The 13,201-nt window shown below is 41.9% G+C and overlaps 1 protein-coding gene across 4 annotated transcripts in view; it reads right to left on the bottom strand.

Annotated features, from left to right (window-relative positions):
- The window catches only part of ACOT7 (acyl-CoA thioesterase 7), a 173,484-nt gene that overhangs the window by 94,142 nt on the left and 66,141 nt on the right, over positions 1-13,201 (bottom strand). For 2 of the 4 annotated variants that reach the window (XM_029065890.2, XM_029065892.2), the window contains exons 5-6: positions 5,638-5,752; positions 2,197-2,211 (exon numbers count right to left, since the gene is read on the bottom strand). In XM_029065890.2, the coding sequence (XP_028921723.1) occupies positions 2,197-2,211; positions 5,638-5,752 (130 nt within the window). The remainder of the gene's footprint in view (positions 1-2,196; positions 2,212-5,637; positions 5,753-13,201) is intronic. The other 2 variants (XM_029065891.2, XM_029065893.2) reach the window with 1 other exon arrangement.

Genomic DNA, 13,201 nt, shown 5'->3' with positions numbered 1-13,201 from the left:
TTTGCCTCAATCTCATCTATCTTGCTGCCGACCCCTTACCCATGTCCTGCCTCTGGCCTGGAATGCCCTCCCTCCTCAAATCTGACAGACAATTATTCTCCCCCACTTCAAAGCGTTATTGATAGCACATCTCCTCCAAGAGGTCTTCCCTAAGCCCCCCTTTCCTCTTCTCCCACTCCCTTCTGCATCACCCTGACTTGATCTTTTTTGTTCTTCCCCTCTCCCAGCCCCATAACACTGTGTACATATCTGTAACTTATTTAATGTCTGTGTCCTCACCTCTAGACTGTAAGCTCGTTGTGGGCAGGGAATGTGTCTGTTTATTGCTGTATTGTACTCTCCCAAGCACTTACAGTACAGTGCTCTGCACACAGTAAGGGCTCAATAAATATGATTGAATGAGTGATTGCTAACTCCAAATCCAGAATTGTTGATGAGAGAGGAGACACTTGGATCACAAAGTCAGACCTTAATTCCCTTTTTAGGTTTCCCGAATATTGGAGTATTTTATATAGATTCAGTCCTCTAATATCTCAGAGACCAGAAAATTGGCTCTGGGTTTCCCAAGCTGCTCCATAAGCTTGGAAGTTTTAATATAGGGACTGTATTTTTCCAACCAAAGAGTGAAGCTTAAATGTTGAAATGTCTATCTCTTTCTGCTTGGGTCTAGTTCTGGGCTGCTGGCTTGAAAAGATGAAAAATACCTTTACTTGTCTGTCACTGATGATCCTGGAACTCTAATATATTGTTCCAGCTGACCTCAGCTGCATTCAATTTACCTCAGTTTGAGTGGGTTCATTGCCTTGCCACATCATTCGAATTTCAAAGGCAGATTTTGCTCATTACTTATGGTTTTCCTTACTCATGCCTGCTCAGAGGGTAAGTTTTGTGGGGGATGTTCTGGGAGTAAATCCTATGTATTCTTTTGGAATGAACAGCACAGTTCAAAACGCCACCAGGCCAATTAGCTGGGACTACTGCAGAATCAGAGAGAAAAGGGGATTCACCACAAACCACATGCATGCCAAGCCTGGCCTGCTTTTTGCTTTTTTAGGCCAGTGACCATAATAGGACATAGCTCTCTAGTCCTCCAAGCTGTTAACTCATCACACCAATAATCAAAGAAGAAGGTCCATTTGAGACAGCATTTTGCTCCCAGATGTGCAATAGCCCATTTTCAACCCATGAGCCAGAAAACTTCCTTAAAAGTCAACTAAACAGGAAAATAGAGAACAAATTTCAGGCAGCACTGAAAACCGCTGAGGATGCCACGAAAAGGAAAAATATATTTGAGGGACGTTCCTGGATCGTTATACTATTGAAAGAGTTCAGAGTAAGTGTGTGTGTGCGTGTGTGCTTCTTTGCCTTGGAAGAAAAGAATGACTGACAGTTCAAGGATACTTCTGAGTCTTCAAGGTCCACTGGTAATCCCAAGGCAGAACTAGAAAGAAGGCTATATATCAATACAGTGAAAAACCTGGTTTGGCAGAAGTTTATTCTTCTCTCCTAGAGAAGAAAACTGCTTCTAGAGGAGCAATGTTGCCTAATGAAAGGAGCACAGACTTGGGAGTCTGAGGACCTGGGTTCTAATCATGGCTCTGCCAAGTGGCTGCTGTGTGACCTTGGACAAGCCACTTAACTTCTCTGTGCCTCAGTTACCTCGTCTGTAAATTGAGGATTTGATACTTGTTCTCCTTCCTTACATTATGAGCACTGTGTGGGGCACGGACTGTGTTTGACCTGATTATATTCCCCAGCCCCTAGAACAGTGTTCGACACATAGTAAGCACTTAGTATTAATGGTAGTATTATTATTACCACCTGAATTCTACATTTAAGTCTCTCAACAGCTTCCCATTACTTCCCTTGGAAGAGGAGGAATGTGCTGGTGGATGAGATAATCAAATTTAATTGCATATTCCACTTTCCCCAAGTATTAAGAAGTACAGTTTGAATGAGCACCCACCGAAGTTGCAAGCTATATCTTTCCATCAGATGTTTAGGAACACCAGGCTACTCCTGAACCATGTGGAACAAACAGCCTCATTACTGTTGAGTAGATACCCTGGACCATTACTAAAGGAGACATTACAAATTCCCTCCTCCACAAACATATGTCACAGAAACATCACATCCACACCACACAACTACACATCCCCACACTACAACATCTATTATCTAAAAGATTAGTCTTACCTTTAGTCTGCCTATCTGTGAAGCGGGCGGGTAAAGAATAAAAAGGGCATTTAAACCAATGTGCTCTAAACAGCTTTAATTTCCTTCCTATTAAAAGACTCTCTAAGAGTACATATTTTACTCACAAATTTACTCTTGAAAACTGAAGTTCTGGCCTATTTCCAATGTCTGCTTTTGTCAGCTAAGAATGCAGCATCTTGAACTGAACTTTTTATAAACCTATTTTATTTCTAAAATTGATTTATTTCAAAAACAACCTAGATTGATAATGTTGTATAGTAAAGTATGTCAAAATTGGTTCATTCAAAATTGTGCCTAATTTAAAGAAACTGCTCTTTCCATCTGCCTGGATGTCTTATTTTTCATTAATAAGAGTGTTGGATAATTTGCATCCTATTAATTCAAAATCCATTTTCCCCAGTCATTTGTGTTTTCATTGAACAAGTTTTCCCTGTACACAAAAGCACCATCATTTTCATGGGGAAAAACCCATAACCAAACAACAGTAATGACTGTTCCCCCACTCATGGTGAAAAAACAAAGTTTCTACTTCCAAATTAACTCCGATTGCTTCCAAATTAGAAGCAACATGGCATAGTGGATAGAACATGAGCCTGAGAGTCAGAAAAACATAGGTTCTAATCTCCACCACTTGGCTGCTATGTGACCTCAGGCAAGACACTTTACTTCTCTGTGCCTCAGTTATCTCATCTGTAAAATGGGGATTGAGTGAGACTGTGAGCCCCACGTGGGACAGGGGTGAGTCCAATCTGACTTGCTTGCATCTACCCAGTGTTAGTATAGTCCCTGGCACATAGTAAGCACTTATATATCATAATTGATATTAATTATTAACTATTATGGCATCTCCCTTGGGACTACCAGAAAGGGTGGGTATTAAGTGTTTGATAAAATGTGTTTATGAACATCCTAAATGGAGCAGGCTCTAGTTAAAATAGTGTTTATTCTTAGGACCCTAGACATGATTTTTTAAAAATTTAATTGCAATGTGTCCGGAGAACAGCAAAAACTATTATGAAAATTTTGTCACCTAGGTAAGACTAAAGGAAGTATTATTGTCCAGGCTGGAGAAGAGATGTGACTTAATTATCCTTAAGTACACCGGGAATACTAGATACAGGTTGGTGATGAGATGCTAGGCATCCTTATGAAGGAAAAATTCAAAGAAAAGAGTTGGAGAGACAGCAGAGGAATTAAGATTAGAATTGAAGAATACTCTTACACTCAGGGTTGGAAGTCACAAGAATGGACCAATAATAAATAATTAGAACAACAATTATGGTATTTGTTATGCGCTTACTAGGGGCCCAGCACTCTAAGCACTCGGGTAGATACAAGATAATCAGGTTGGACATAGTCCCTTGTCCCATATGGAGTTCACAATCTAGGTAAAAGGGAGGATTTAATCCCATTTTACAGATGAGAAAAATAAGGCACAGAGAAGTTAAGTGACTTGCCCAAAGTCACGCACAGCAGACAAGCGGCAAAGGCACATTAGAACCCAGGCCCTCCAACTCTCAGGCCTCTGTACTTTCCACCAGGCCACTGCTTCTCTCAATCTGGCAGTAGTGCAAGATCTTTCCTTGGAATTATTTTATATTCATCAAAAAATAGAAGCATTTTTCTGGGAAGCAGCAGGATGGGCTAGCTCATCTCCAGAGATGACTTCCACCAAAACCATTAGGTGATCATGATTGGACAGAAATAAAGACGTCCCATAATCCCATCAGAATTAACAAGAGCATGTCTGAACTGGCCCCTTTGAAATAAACATTCATGCTCTCACCGTTCTTTGACGATCTGTTTTCATTACTCGGAGTTTCAAAGGATAAACTCAAAACAGATTTAATTCTACTTTCTCATGGATCAAATATTTTCCATATTTTATCAAGGAAGATAGACTATTCAAGATATTTCAAGCTAACAGGGTATTTTTATTTTCTCTTGATTATAGCGGTGTGAAGTCAACAAAAGAAACCGTTGTGCGAGAATGCTTAGACTGTCTGCAAAGGGACCAAGAGGTCTAGCTTTTCCCTTGCGATTTGTTGCTAAGCAACTACTGTACAAGTGTCTGAAACCTTGTCCTGTCCTCAAAATGACCAGGGAGTTACGGAGCTATGGAAAAAAAGGGAAGCATTACCAAAACAGTGGTATGTATGGAGTGCATGTTTTCAAGTATCTTGAAGATGCTTTTCAACTCTTTCTTGCTCAGTTTTTTTTAAACTGTATCATACATTCAAATTTTACCTTCAAGATTAAATATTCAAACAATTTTTAATACAGGCTTCATGAAAGTTCATAGCCACATCTTTCTAATCATATTTTATCTCCTTTTTGTCCTGCACCATAGAGCCCAATACACAACCACAACAGAGCTGGACTCAAAATTCCTTCAGTTACTAACTGCTTCACCCTGTCACAAAATGGGCCTACCTCCCACAAAACAGGGGTAGGGGACTCTTGGCTTTCAGAGGTGTGTCTGGAGAACTCTAATTGCAGGTGAATAATCTGCATTTGTCTGGGTTTAATTTCCTTCTGTTATACCTCTTGATTTTGAAAATCCAGAAGTCAGAAAGTAAGTGAAAAGAGGAGATGAAAAACAGAAATGAAGAGGTTATCTGAAGAAGAAAAGTGCTAGGAAGCAACTCTGTGAACAAAAGGGATCTGTGAAGGGTGGGTGCTTACAAGGAATCAGAAAGGGAAAGAATTGCAGCCTGGACAATGTTGCTTTTAGTTTTTAGACAAGCCACTGAGGATCTGAGAGGAGAGAATTAAGAGAAGGTTGCTTTAATGGGAGAAGAGTGATGAAAGGAAGAAAATTTCTCAGGACTGAACAAGGACTACCCAGATGCTTTTCTTTCTCCTTCCAAAAGTCAAGTCTGTGGAACTGCTCCTTTCGTTCCTATTTTTAGGTTAGGGATTAGAATTGCCTTTTTGCATGCACTCTTTTGTCTTCCATATGGGAGTGAAAGCTTCTTGCCAGGCAGGGACCGTGTCTAATCTTTAATATGTGCCTCCAATGCCTAGGACGGAACTACTAGCCCCGTGGGTGGCTCAATAAATACTTGTCGATGGATCAACTCCTGCTGCTACATACTAAATCTCTCAGACACCCTATGATAATACTCTTCACTGGGATGTAGCAGGCAGGGGAAAGGTTTGAAGGAAAGCAGTTTTGAATGCCTGGATTTTTCGAGTTAATACAAATTAACAGGGTCCAGAACCCATCACCCAAGAAGCTGCTTCTCCTCACAACCCTCGGGCCATGAAGCTGATCCCTTTTCAGTGTAAGCAATGACGCAGCACAAATGCCCTGAGGCAATTAGCTAATGAATCCAGCAGCATTCCCTGATATTAGTATACATAAATACAGCTTAACAAAATCTAACCTAATGTGTTAGCAGCCTGTAGGTTTTTTACCTGGGTTGATAATTGGCTGCATAATGTCTCCATTTTTATGTTTGGTTTCCATACGCTCCATCTTTTGAGCTTCATATCGCTTTTTTCCTTCTTCCTCTTGCTCCTTTCGGGTGTACTGAAAGAAACCACAAAATAGACTGGTCACAGTTTGTTCTCTACTTGCCTGAAGGCTCAGTTCTCATAAACAGAAATGCCACAAAAGTGGGGTTACTCATCATTATTACCTGATTGTGATAAGAAACTACTTTTGATTGCTGGATTACACATTGAGAGGAAACAAGTGGCTTTGGCACAGCAAAACTGGCCCATCTAATGGTGTTTTAATAGGTCACATGGTGGCTGCTAAGCCATGTAGTTAAAAATAAATGTTAATAAAAGATTTAACACACAAAAAAAATTGAGCTCCAAAAGCCTTTCAGCAAAACTTAGGGGCATTCTTTCAGAAAGAGAAGCAGCTCATTCCACCATCCCTTCTCTGGCCACAGCTTTTCCTGCCAAGAATTCTTTTTGGCCTCTGACAATCTCAAAGAACCTCTTTCAATATGTGTACCTGAATTTCAGTTCTCATGCCCTACAGCCAGTCTTGATCTTTGATCTCCAGACCCTTGCTAAGGCCCCTTCTCCCATTCAAAGCTCCTAGGGGAAGCCCTCAAACTCATGACACAAGTCGCAGTTTTTCTCAGAGGAAAAATGATTTAAATGGGGATTGGCACGGTCAGATGCCCTATTTTTGACTAAAATTACCCAGAACCGTGTACTCAGTCAATTATAGCACATTCAAGTAGGCATAAAAGGTCTGAAGGATTCTACAGCAGGATAGCCAACTTTTCCTTCTTCAAAAGTAAAATGGTAACTACAACCCAACCTGGTGGCTCTCCCTGGCTATCAGGTGACACCGAACTCCTGGTCCTCTGGCCTTTTCTGCTCCATCCTTTTTAAACTTTCTCCTCTATTCCATCCCCATCTCTTGCATCACTGCTTATAAAATTGCTTTCCCATTTCCTTGCAGCTCCTTTGTGCCCCCATGCCCCTGGAGCTGGTGTTTTAAAGGAGACTAGTGTGTGAAGTTGAAATTGATGGGGTGTAAATCTTAAAAATCTCAACTCAAGTATCTTAAATCAAGGATTTCCCTAGGAGCAGTCTTTTCAAGTGCTTCCCCACCCCAATCCCTAATCCCACTCTTTGAGGTTTAGAGAAGCAGCATAACCTAGTGGAAAGAGCATGGGCTGGGAGTTAGGGGGCCTGGGTTCTAATCCTGGTTCTGCCACTTTCCTGCTCTGTGACCCTGGGCACAAGTTCTCCGTGCCCAAGTTTCCTCATTGTAAAACAGGGGATTCAACACCTATTCTCCCTCTTACTTAGATAATGGTACTTGCTAAGTGCTTACTATGTGTCAAGCACTATTTTAACCATTGGGGTAGATACAAGTTAATTGGGTTGGACACAGTCCCTGTCCCACATGGGGCGTACAATCTTATCTCTTCTTTACAGTTGAGGTTACTGAGGCACAGAAAAGTTAAGTGACTTGCCCAAGGTCACACTGCAGACATGTGGCAGAGATAGGATCAGAACCCAGGCTCTTCTGACTCCCAGGTTAGGGCAGGGGACTGCATCTGACCTGAAAACCTTTTATCTACCCCAGTACTTGGTAAAGTGCTTTGCACATAGTAAGAGCTTACCAAAAGCCACAGTTATTCTATGGTCCATGAATGAGTCATGATGGAATTTGAATCCCACTTTGAAAAACGGCTTCAAACAACGCCTCTCCTCATATGCCCGTCTGAATCCCTTAATCATTCATTAGACAAATTCATTCCAACAAACGTAAGTTTCTGGTCAGTAGCCAATATGGACAAAATCTTCCAGCCTGTGGTGAATTTTTCAGATTTTTTTTTACTGTGCCTGAATACCACTTTGTGGTTTAATTAGCCATTATCTTAGGTTTGAGAACACTTAAGAGGGGAATGAGAAAGAAGTTGAGTGGTTCAAATGGAAAAAAAAACACCCTAAAGGTGACTGTTTTAAGCTACAGTGGTGAACTTAACCATTTCCTCCATAAACAATACACATGAAACTAATGTTTGGTGTCAGAAGTAACTGGTATAAGAGTAGAATTTGTGCCAAGTATGACTAGCCAATTAAACTGAACTATTTGTTACTGCTCACCTTCTCACCTAAAAGCAAGGAAACCATAGTTTTGCTTATTACAATACAAAATGTACACTTCTACAACCCAGAGAAATCACTTAATTGCACATTTTTGAAGAATTATTTTAGGAAAAACCTCGAAGATAGAATTTTGAAATATTTTTCTGCTAATAGGATTTGATTTCTAACTTTCCAGAAAAACCTTTTAATTGACTAGTCATTTTGTGTTACCTCCAATTTTTTTCAGCTAATTTTTATGATACTTAATGATTCTATTGGCCTATTGGTGACTTCAGCGAGACCTTTTGTAACCTAAACTCAAACTCACTTCAGAACTTGAATTAAAAATAAGAAATATAAAAAGTCCATCTCTTTAGCCAAGTCTTGAAAAACTACTTCTCAAGATGACTAATCCAACATGCCCAGAATTTCTGTCCGCTCTTTCACAACCAAGGAAGATGGCGGCAAGCCTTTTATCACAAGGGTAAAATGAGGGTTAACAGAATATATTAATACCTACCTACAAAGCATTTAGAGCTCATGAGAGGGAGACTATGAGGTAGTTTTAAAAAGTACATATTTTTCAGTCAACTGGGGCTAGGCTAAGATCATTTAGATGGCCTCATTTACAACATTGGAAATGGAGTCCTGTTGCCCACGCTAAAAAATAGAAGCTTGAAAACACAGACAAGAGAAATAAGCCACTTTAAAATTAGATGAAAACTTGTTTCCAAGATGGTTGTTGATTTTGGGCCATGACCAGGAAAAGACAGGTTCTAGCATATTGAGGGAATGCAATAAATACGAAACAACAACAAACTCCAAAGGCATTTTCCCAGGCAGTGATGGTGGTTTCTCTTTCCTAATTTGTTCCCCTATTAAGAGCAGATAGCTCTAGCCCTCCACTGAGGCCACTTTTACGGGAATCAATCAATCACTGGCATTTATTGAGAGCTTACTGTGTGCACTGTATTATGCATTTGGGAGAGTACAATCCCAGTATATACCCAATACTTAAAATTTCAAAACAATTTGATGAATATTGTCCACTAAACATAATATCACCAAAGATCAAAAGGAGCTTTATTCAGCAGAAATAGAAAAGGTACCTTGTAGATTCTCTGAAAGGGCTTTGTAGAACTCCTAAATGCAGAGCTCCTCCCTTCTTAACCTACATGAATGGTCACATGAAGCAGTGAAGTTCTTACTGGAAACTGTTCCTATGATTTGGAGCACTTTGTACATACTAGTCTATCTTAATTTAAGCACTTATTCACCAATCAGTGGCATTTACTGAGCATTAACTTTGTGCACGGACCTGTACTAAGCACTTGGGAGATAACAATGGAGTAAACAGATATGATCCTTGCCTTCAAGGAGCTTAGAACCTAGTGAAAGAGACAGACATTAAAATAAATTACATGTAGGGGACAACCAAGTATAGCATATGGTATAGGATATACTATAAGGGATATAGAATAGGATATCCCAAATCTACATCTCCTCCCCTGTTCTCTCCCTCCCTCCAGGCTCCTATCTCCTCTTGCTCCCAGGACGTCTCCACCTGGATGTCTGCCTGACACCTAAAACTCAATATGTCTAAAACTGAGCTCCTTATCTTCCCTCCCAAACCCTGTCCTCTCCCTGACTTCCTGTCACTGTGGATGGCACGACCATCCTTCCCGTCTCACAGGCCCGCAACCTTGGTGTCATCCTTGACTCTGCTCTCTCATTCACCCCACACACCCAATCCATCACCAACACCTGCCGGTCCCACCTTCACAATATTGCCAAGATCCACCCTTTCTTCTCCATCCAAACGGCTATCATGCTGGTACAAGATCTCATAATATCCTGACTGGATTATTGTGTCAGCCTCCTCTCTGATCTCCCTTCCTTCTGTCTCTTGCCACTCCTGTCTCCTCTTCATTCTGCTGCCAGGATCATCTTCCTACAGAAACGCTCTGGGCATGTCACTCCCCTCCTCAAAAACCTCCAGGGGTTGGGTGCCTATCATCCTTCGCTCGAAACAAAAACTCCTCACTCTTGGCCTCACTCTTGGCTCCTCTGCCGCTCACCTCCTCACGGTCCCCCGTTCACGCCTGTCCCTCCATTGACTCCTGGCGCACGCCCTACCGCTGTCCTGGAATGCCCTCCCTCCTCACATCTGCCAAACTCTCTTCCCCTCTTCAAAGCCCTACTGAGAGCTTACCTCCTCCAGGAGGCCTTCCCAAACAGAGCCCCCCTTTCCCTCTGCTCCTCCTCCCCTCCCCCATCCCACCTTCTGCTCTTCCCCCTTCCCCTCAGCACTGTGCTTATTTGTATATATTATTACCCTATTTATTTTGTTAATGAGGTGTATATCACCATGATCTATTTATCTTGATGATGTTGTCTTGTTTTTTTTTTGTTCTGCTTTGCTTTGCTGTCTTCCCCCATTTAGACTGTGAGCCCGTTACTGGGCAGGGATTGTCTCTATCTGTTGCCTAACTGTACATTCCAACCGCTTAGTACAGTGCTCTGCACATAGTAAGCACTCAATAAATATTATTGAATGAATGAATATGTACGGGTACATGTGTGGTACTTTTGATTGGTCTGGGTCCTTGTATCTAATCCCCCTTCACTTAGGTGAAAAGGTTGATTTACCACCCAAGTGGCATTCTATGTTTGGTTCCCGCAAAAATCTGATCTGATTGGATGGAATATCTGCTATTCGCACAATTTTTCCTCCTATTGGTGCTTGTCATTACAGGTGATGAGCAGAGACTTCAGGCCAGTGATTTTTACTTGCTATAGAACACCTGCGTCCTGGCTCCTCTTGGGATGTGGTTGTTCCTGTGAGCCTCACATCACTGTGCTCTGCTTCTCGACTCCTTGTTGGGTGGGGAGGGGGCATTAAGTTGGGGGGGTAGGGGTTGCTGTCTCCGTGAGCTTCACAACACCTCATCTTGGCTCCATATGGAAGGTGGATGGTCTCTGTGAGTGTCTCACACAAGTCTCACACAATTCATCCGGACTCCTCATGGAGAGGGGCATCCCCACAGACCTCACCCCCACCCACCCCCTGCAACCCGTGAGCCTCACAAAACTGAAGCAGTGTTCCCTAATGGAAAGAACACAGACCTGGGAGTTAGAGGACTTGGGTTCTAATTAGCCACAGATTTGTTATTTGACCTTGGGCAAGTCACTTATTTAATTTCCCTCTGCCTCAGTTCCCTCATCAGCAAAATGGAGAATGAATACCTGTTCTCCCCTCTACTGTGAGCCCCATGTGGGGCATTATTATCTTGTATTTACTCCAGTGCTTAGTACAATGCTTGGTACATAGTAAATGCTTAATAAATACCACACTTAATAGTAGTAGTTATACTTAGACGGGTGGAAGGGAAGGGTCATGCCTGCCACTGCCACTTGGGCATTCCCCTCCATAATCCCCTGTTCTCACCTCTCCAAAGGTCAAAGAGGAGGTGCTGGTGGGCTCCAAGGGAGTTATGCCACCACCACTGCCCCTCTGGAGGACAGAAAGGAGGTTCAGGGAGACTCCGGGGTGTCATGCCACCCCTCTGGAGAACAGACGAGGTGTGTATGTGTGTCAAGGGTTGGGGAGGAGACACACCAAGCAGCTGCAAGAAGGGAAGAAGGTAGGTTCACCAGAATATTCCATCTTTCTCTTCCCTGGCTCCACCTCCTTGTCACCCGGCCATCGATTATGTAATTCAAACCACTTAGACAATGGATGAGGTGGCGATGCACTGTGGACACTTATACATCTTGAAGTACACCTGATAAATGGACTGTAATTCAAAGTAATAATCCTTTGTGAAACCATATGTACGTAAATGCTGTAGGTGGGGATGGGGTGAGTTCCTAAGTGCTTAAGGGGTTAGATTAAGTGCATGGGTGAAACCGTAGAGAGGGGAAAACACAGAGGATAGATGAGGAATTTTTCAGGGAAGGCTTCTTGGAGGAGATGGAATTTTGGTAGGGCTTTGAAAGTGGGGAGAGTACTGGTCTGTCAGATATGAAGGAGGAGGCAGTTTCAGACAGGAGGGAGGGCATGAGCAAGGGGTTGATGGTGAAAAAGATGAAATCATAGTACAGTGAGTAAGTTGGTATTAGAGGGGAGAAGTGTGTGGGCTCAGATGTAGTGAGAGAGAAGCAAGTCAGCATGGCATAATGGGTAGAACACAGGCCTAGGAGTCAGAAGGTTCTAATCCCAGCTCCACCACTTGTCTGCTGTGTGATCTTGGGCAAGTCACAACTTCTCTGTGACTCAGTTACCTCATATGAAAATGGGGATTGAGAATGGGGGCTCTATTTGGGACTAAGACTGTGTCCAACCCAATTTGCTGGCATCCACCCCAGCGCTGAGTACAATGCCAGGCACACAGTAAGAACTTAATACCATAATTGTTATTATTATTATTATTATTATTATTATTACTGTAGGCAGGAGATAACTGAGTGCCTTAAAGCTCATGGTGAGGAGTTTCTACTTGATGCCATAATAGATTTACAATCATTCATCCATCTTCACATTCTCTTTTTCCTCCTATCTATACAGCAGCATTTTTTAAAGATATATCTTGCACTATTTCCCTCATTGTCCCACGGTGTACTCTCTTCAGATGTGTGAGAGATGGAAGAATGAGATTGAAAGGATAGGAACTTCAGGAAAGCAAGATATGAGAACTTCGAATGTAGCAAAATAATTTTGGCTAAATTCCAATGCATAAAAAGTGCTCACTGATGATTAAATAGGTTTATCTTTGTTTCTGAGGCATTTAGATATGTAAAGATACTTTAAAGTTATGACATTAGGTGTATAACTCCTTTTGCCACATGGGTGAAATTAGCATTTAATATGCAAGGGTACTCCCATTTTGCATTAAGTGAAAAAAATCCCATATTATTGGAAATGGGGATTCTTTTTGAGGCAACTTGGGCACTTCTTCAATCAAGTCTGTGTAGATGCCTCAGCACCTTAAAGAATTAGGGGCTACAGTTCCAAATATCTGAGCTCATCACCTTGAAACCTTGAGTGCTCACCTCTTCTTTTCTAACCCAAGCAAAAGCTGATCTGATAACTACTGACACCAGAAAAATGGGTATTGAATACATTTCAGTTATTTTGCCCCAGAGATCACAGTAGAGTGACCACTGATGGCACTCAATAACTGCTGACCACCCCCAACCCCATATACACTCATGAACTCACAGAAGCAGTCAGGGGAAGGACCAGCTGAAAAATAGACAAATGGCCACCCTAGAGGAGAGGTTTATTGTACGCTGAACAATTACTTGGCCATTCTTATCAGCACCAGCTGGGCCAATTGTGTACTTGGATCTGCATTTTCAGATGAGCTGCAAACTAGATGAATGGCCATTCTAGACCATGTGTATTTGAAGGACT

This window comes from Ornithorhynchus anatinus, chromosome 5 (genome assembly GCF_004115215.2).
Source record: "Ornithorhynchus anatinus isolate Pmale09 chromosome 5, mOrnAna1.pri.v4, whole genome shotgun sequence".
In the NCBI taxonomy this organism is placed as follows: Eukaryota; Metazoa; Chordata; class Mammalia; order Monotremata; family Ornithorhynchidae; genus Ornithorhynchus; species Ornithorhynchus anatinus.
Note: the sequence above shows the minus strand (reverse complement) of the source record. Positions and strands in the feature narration are given on the sequence as shown.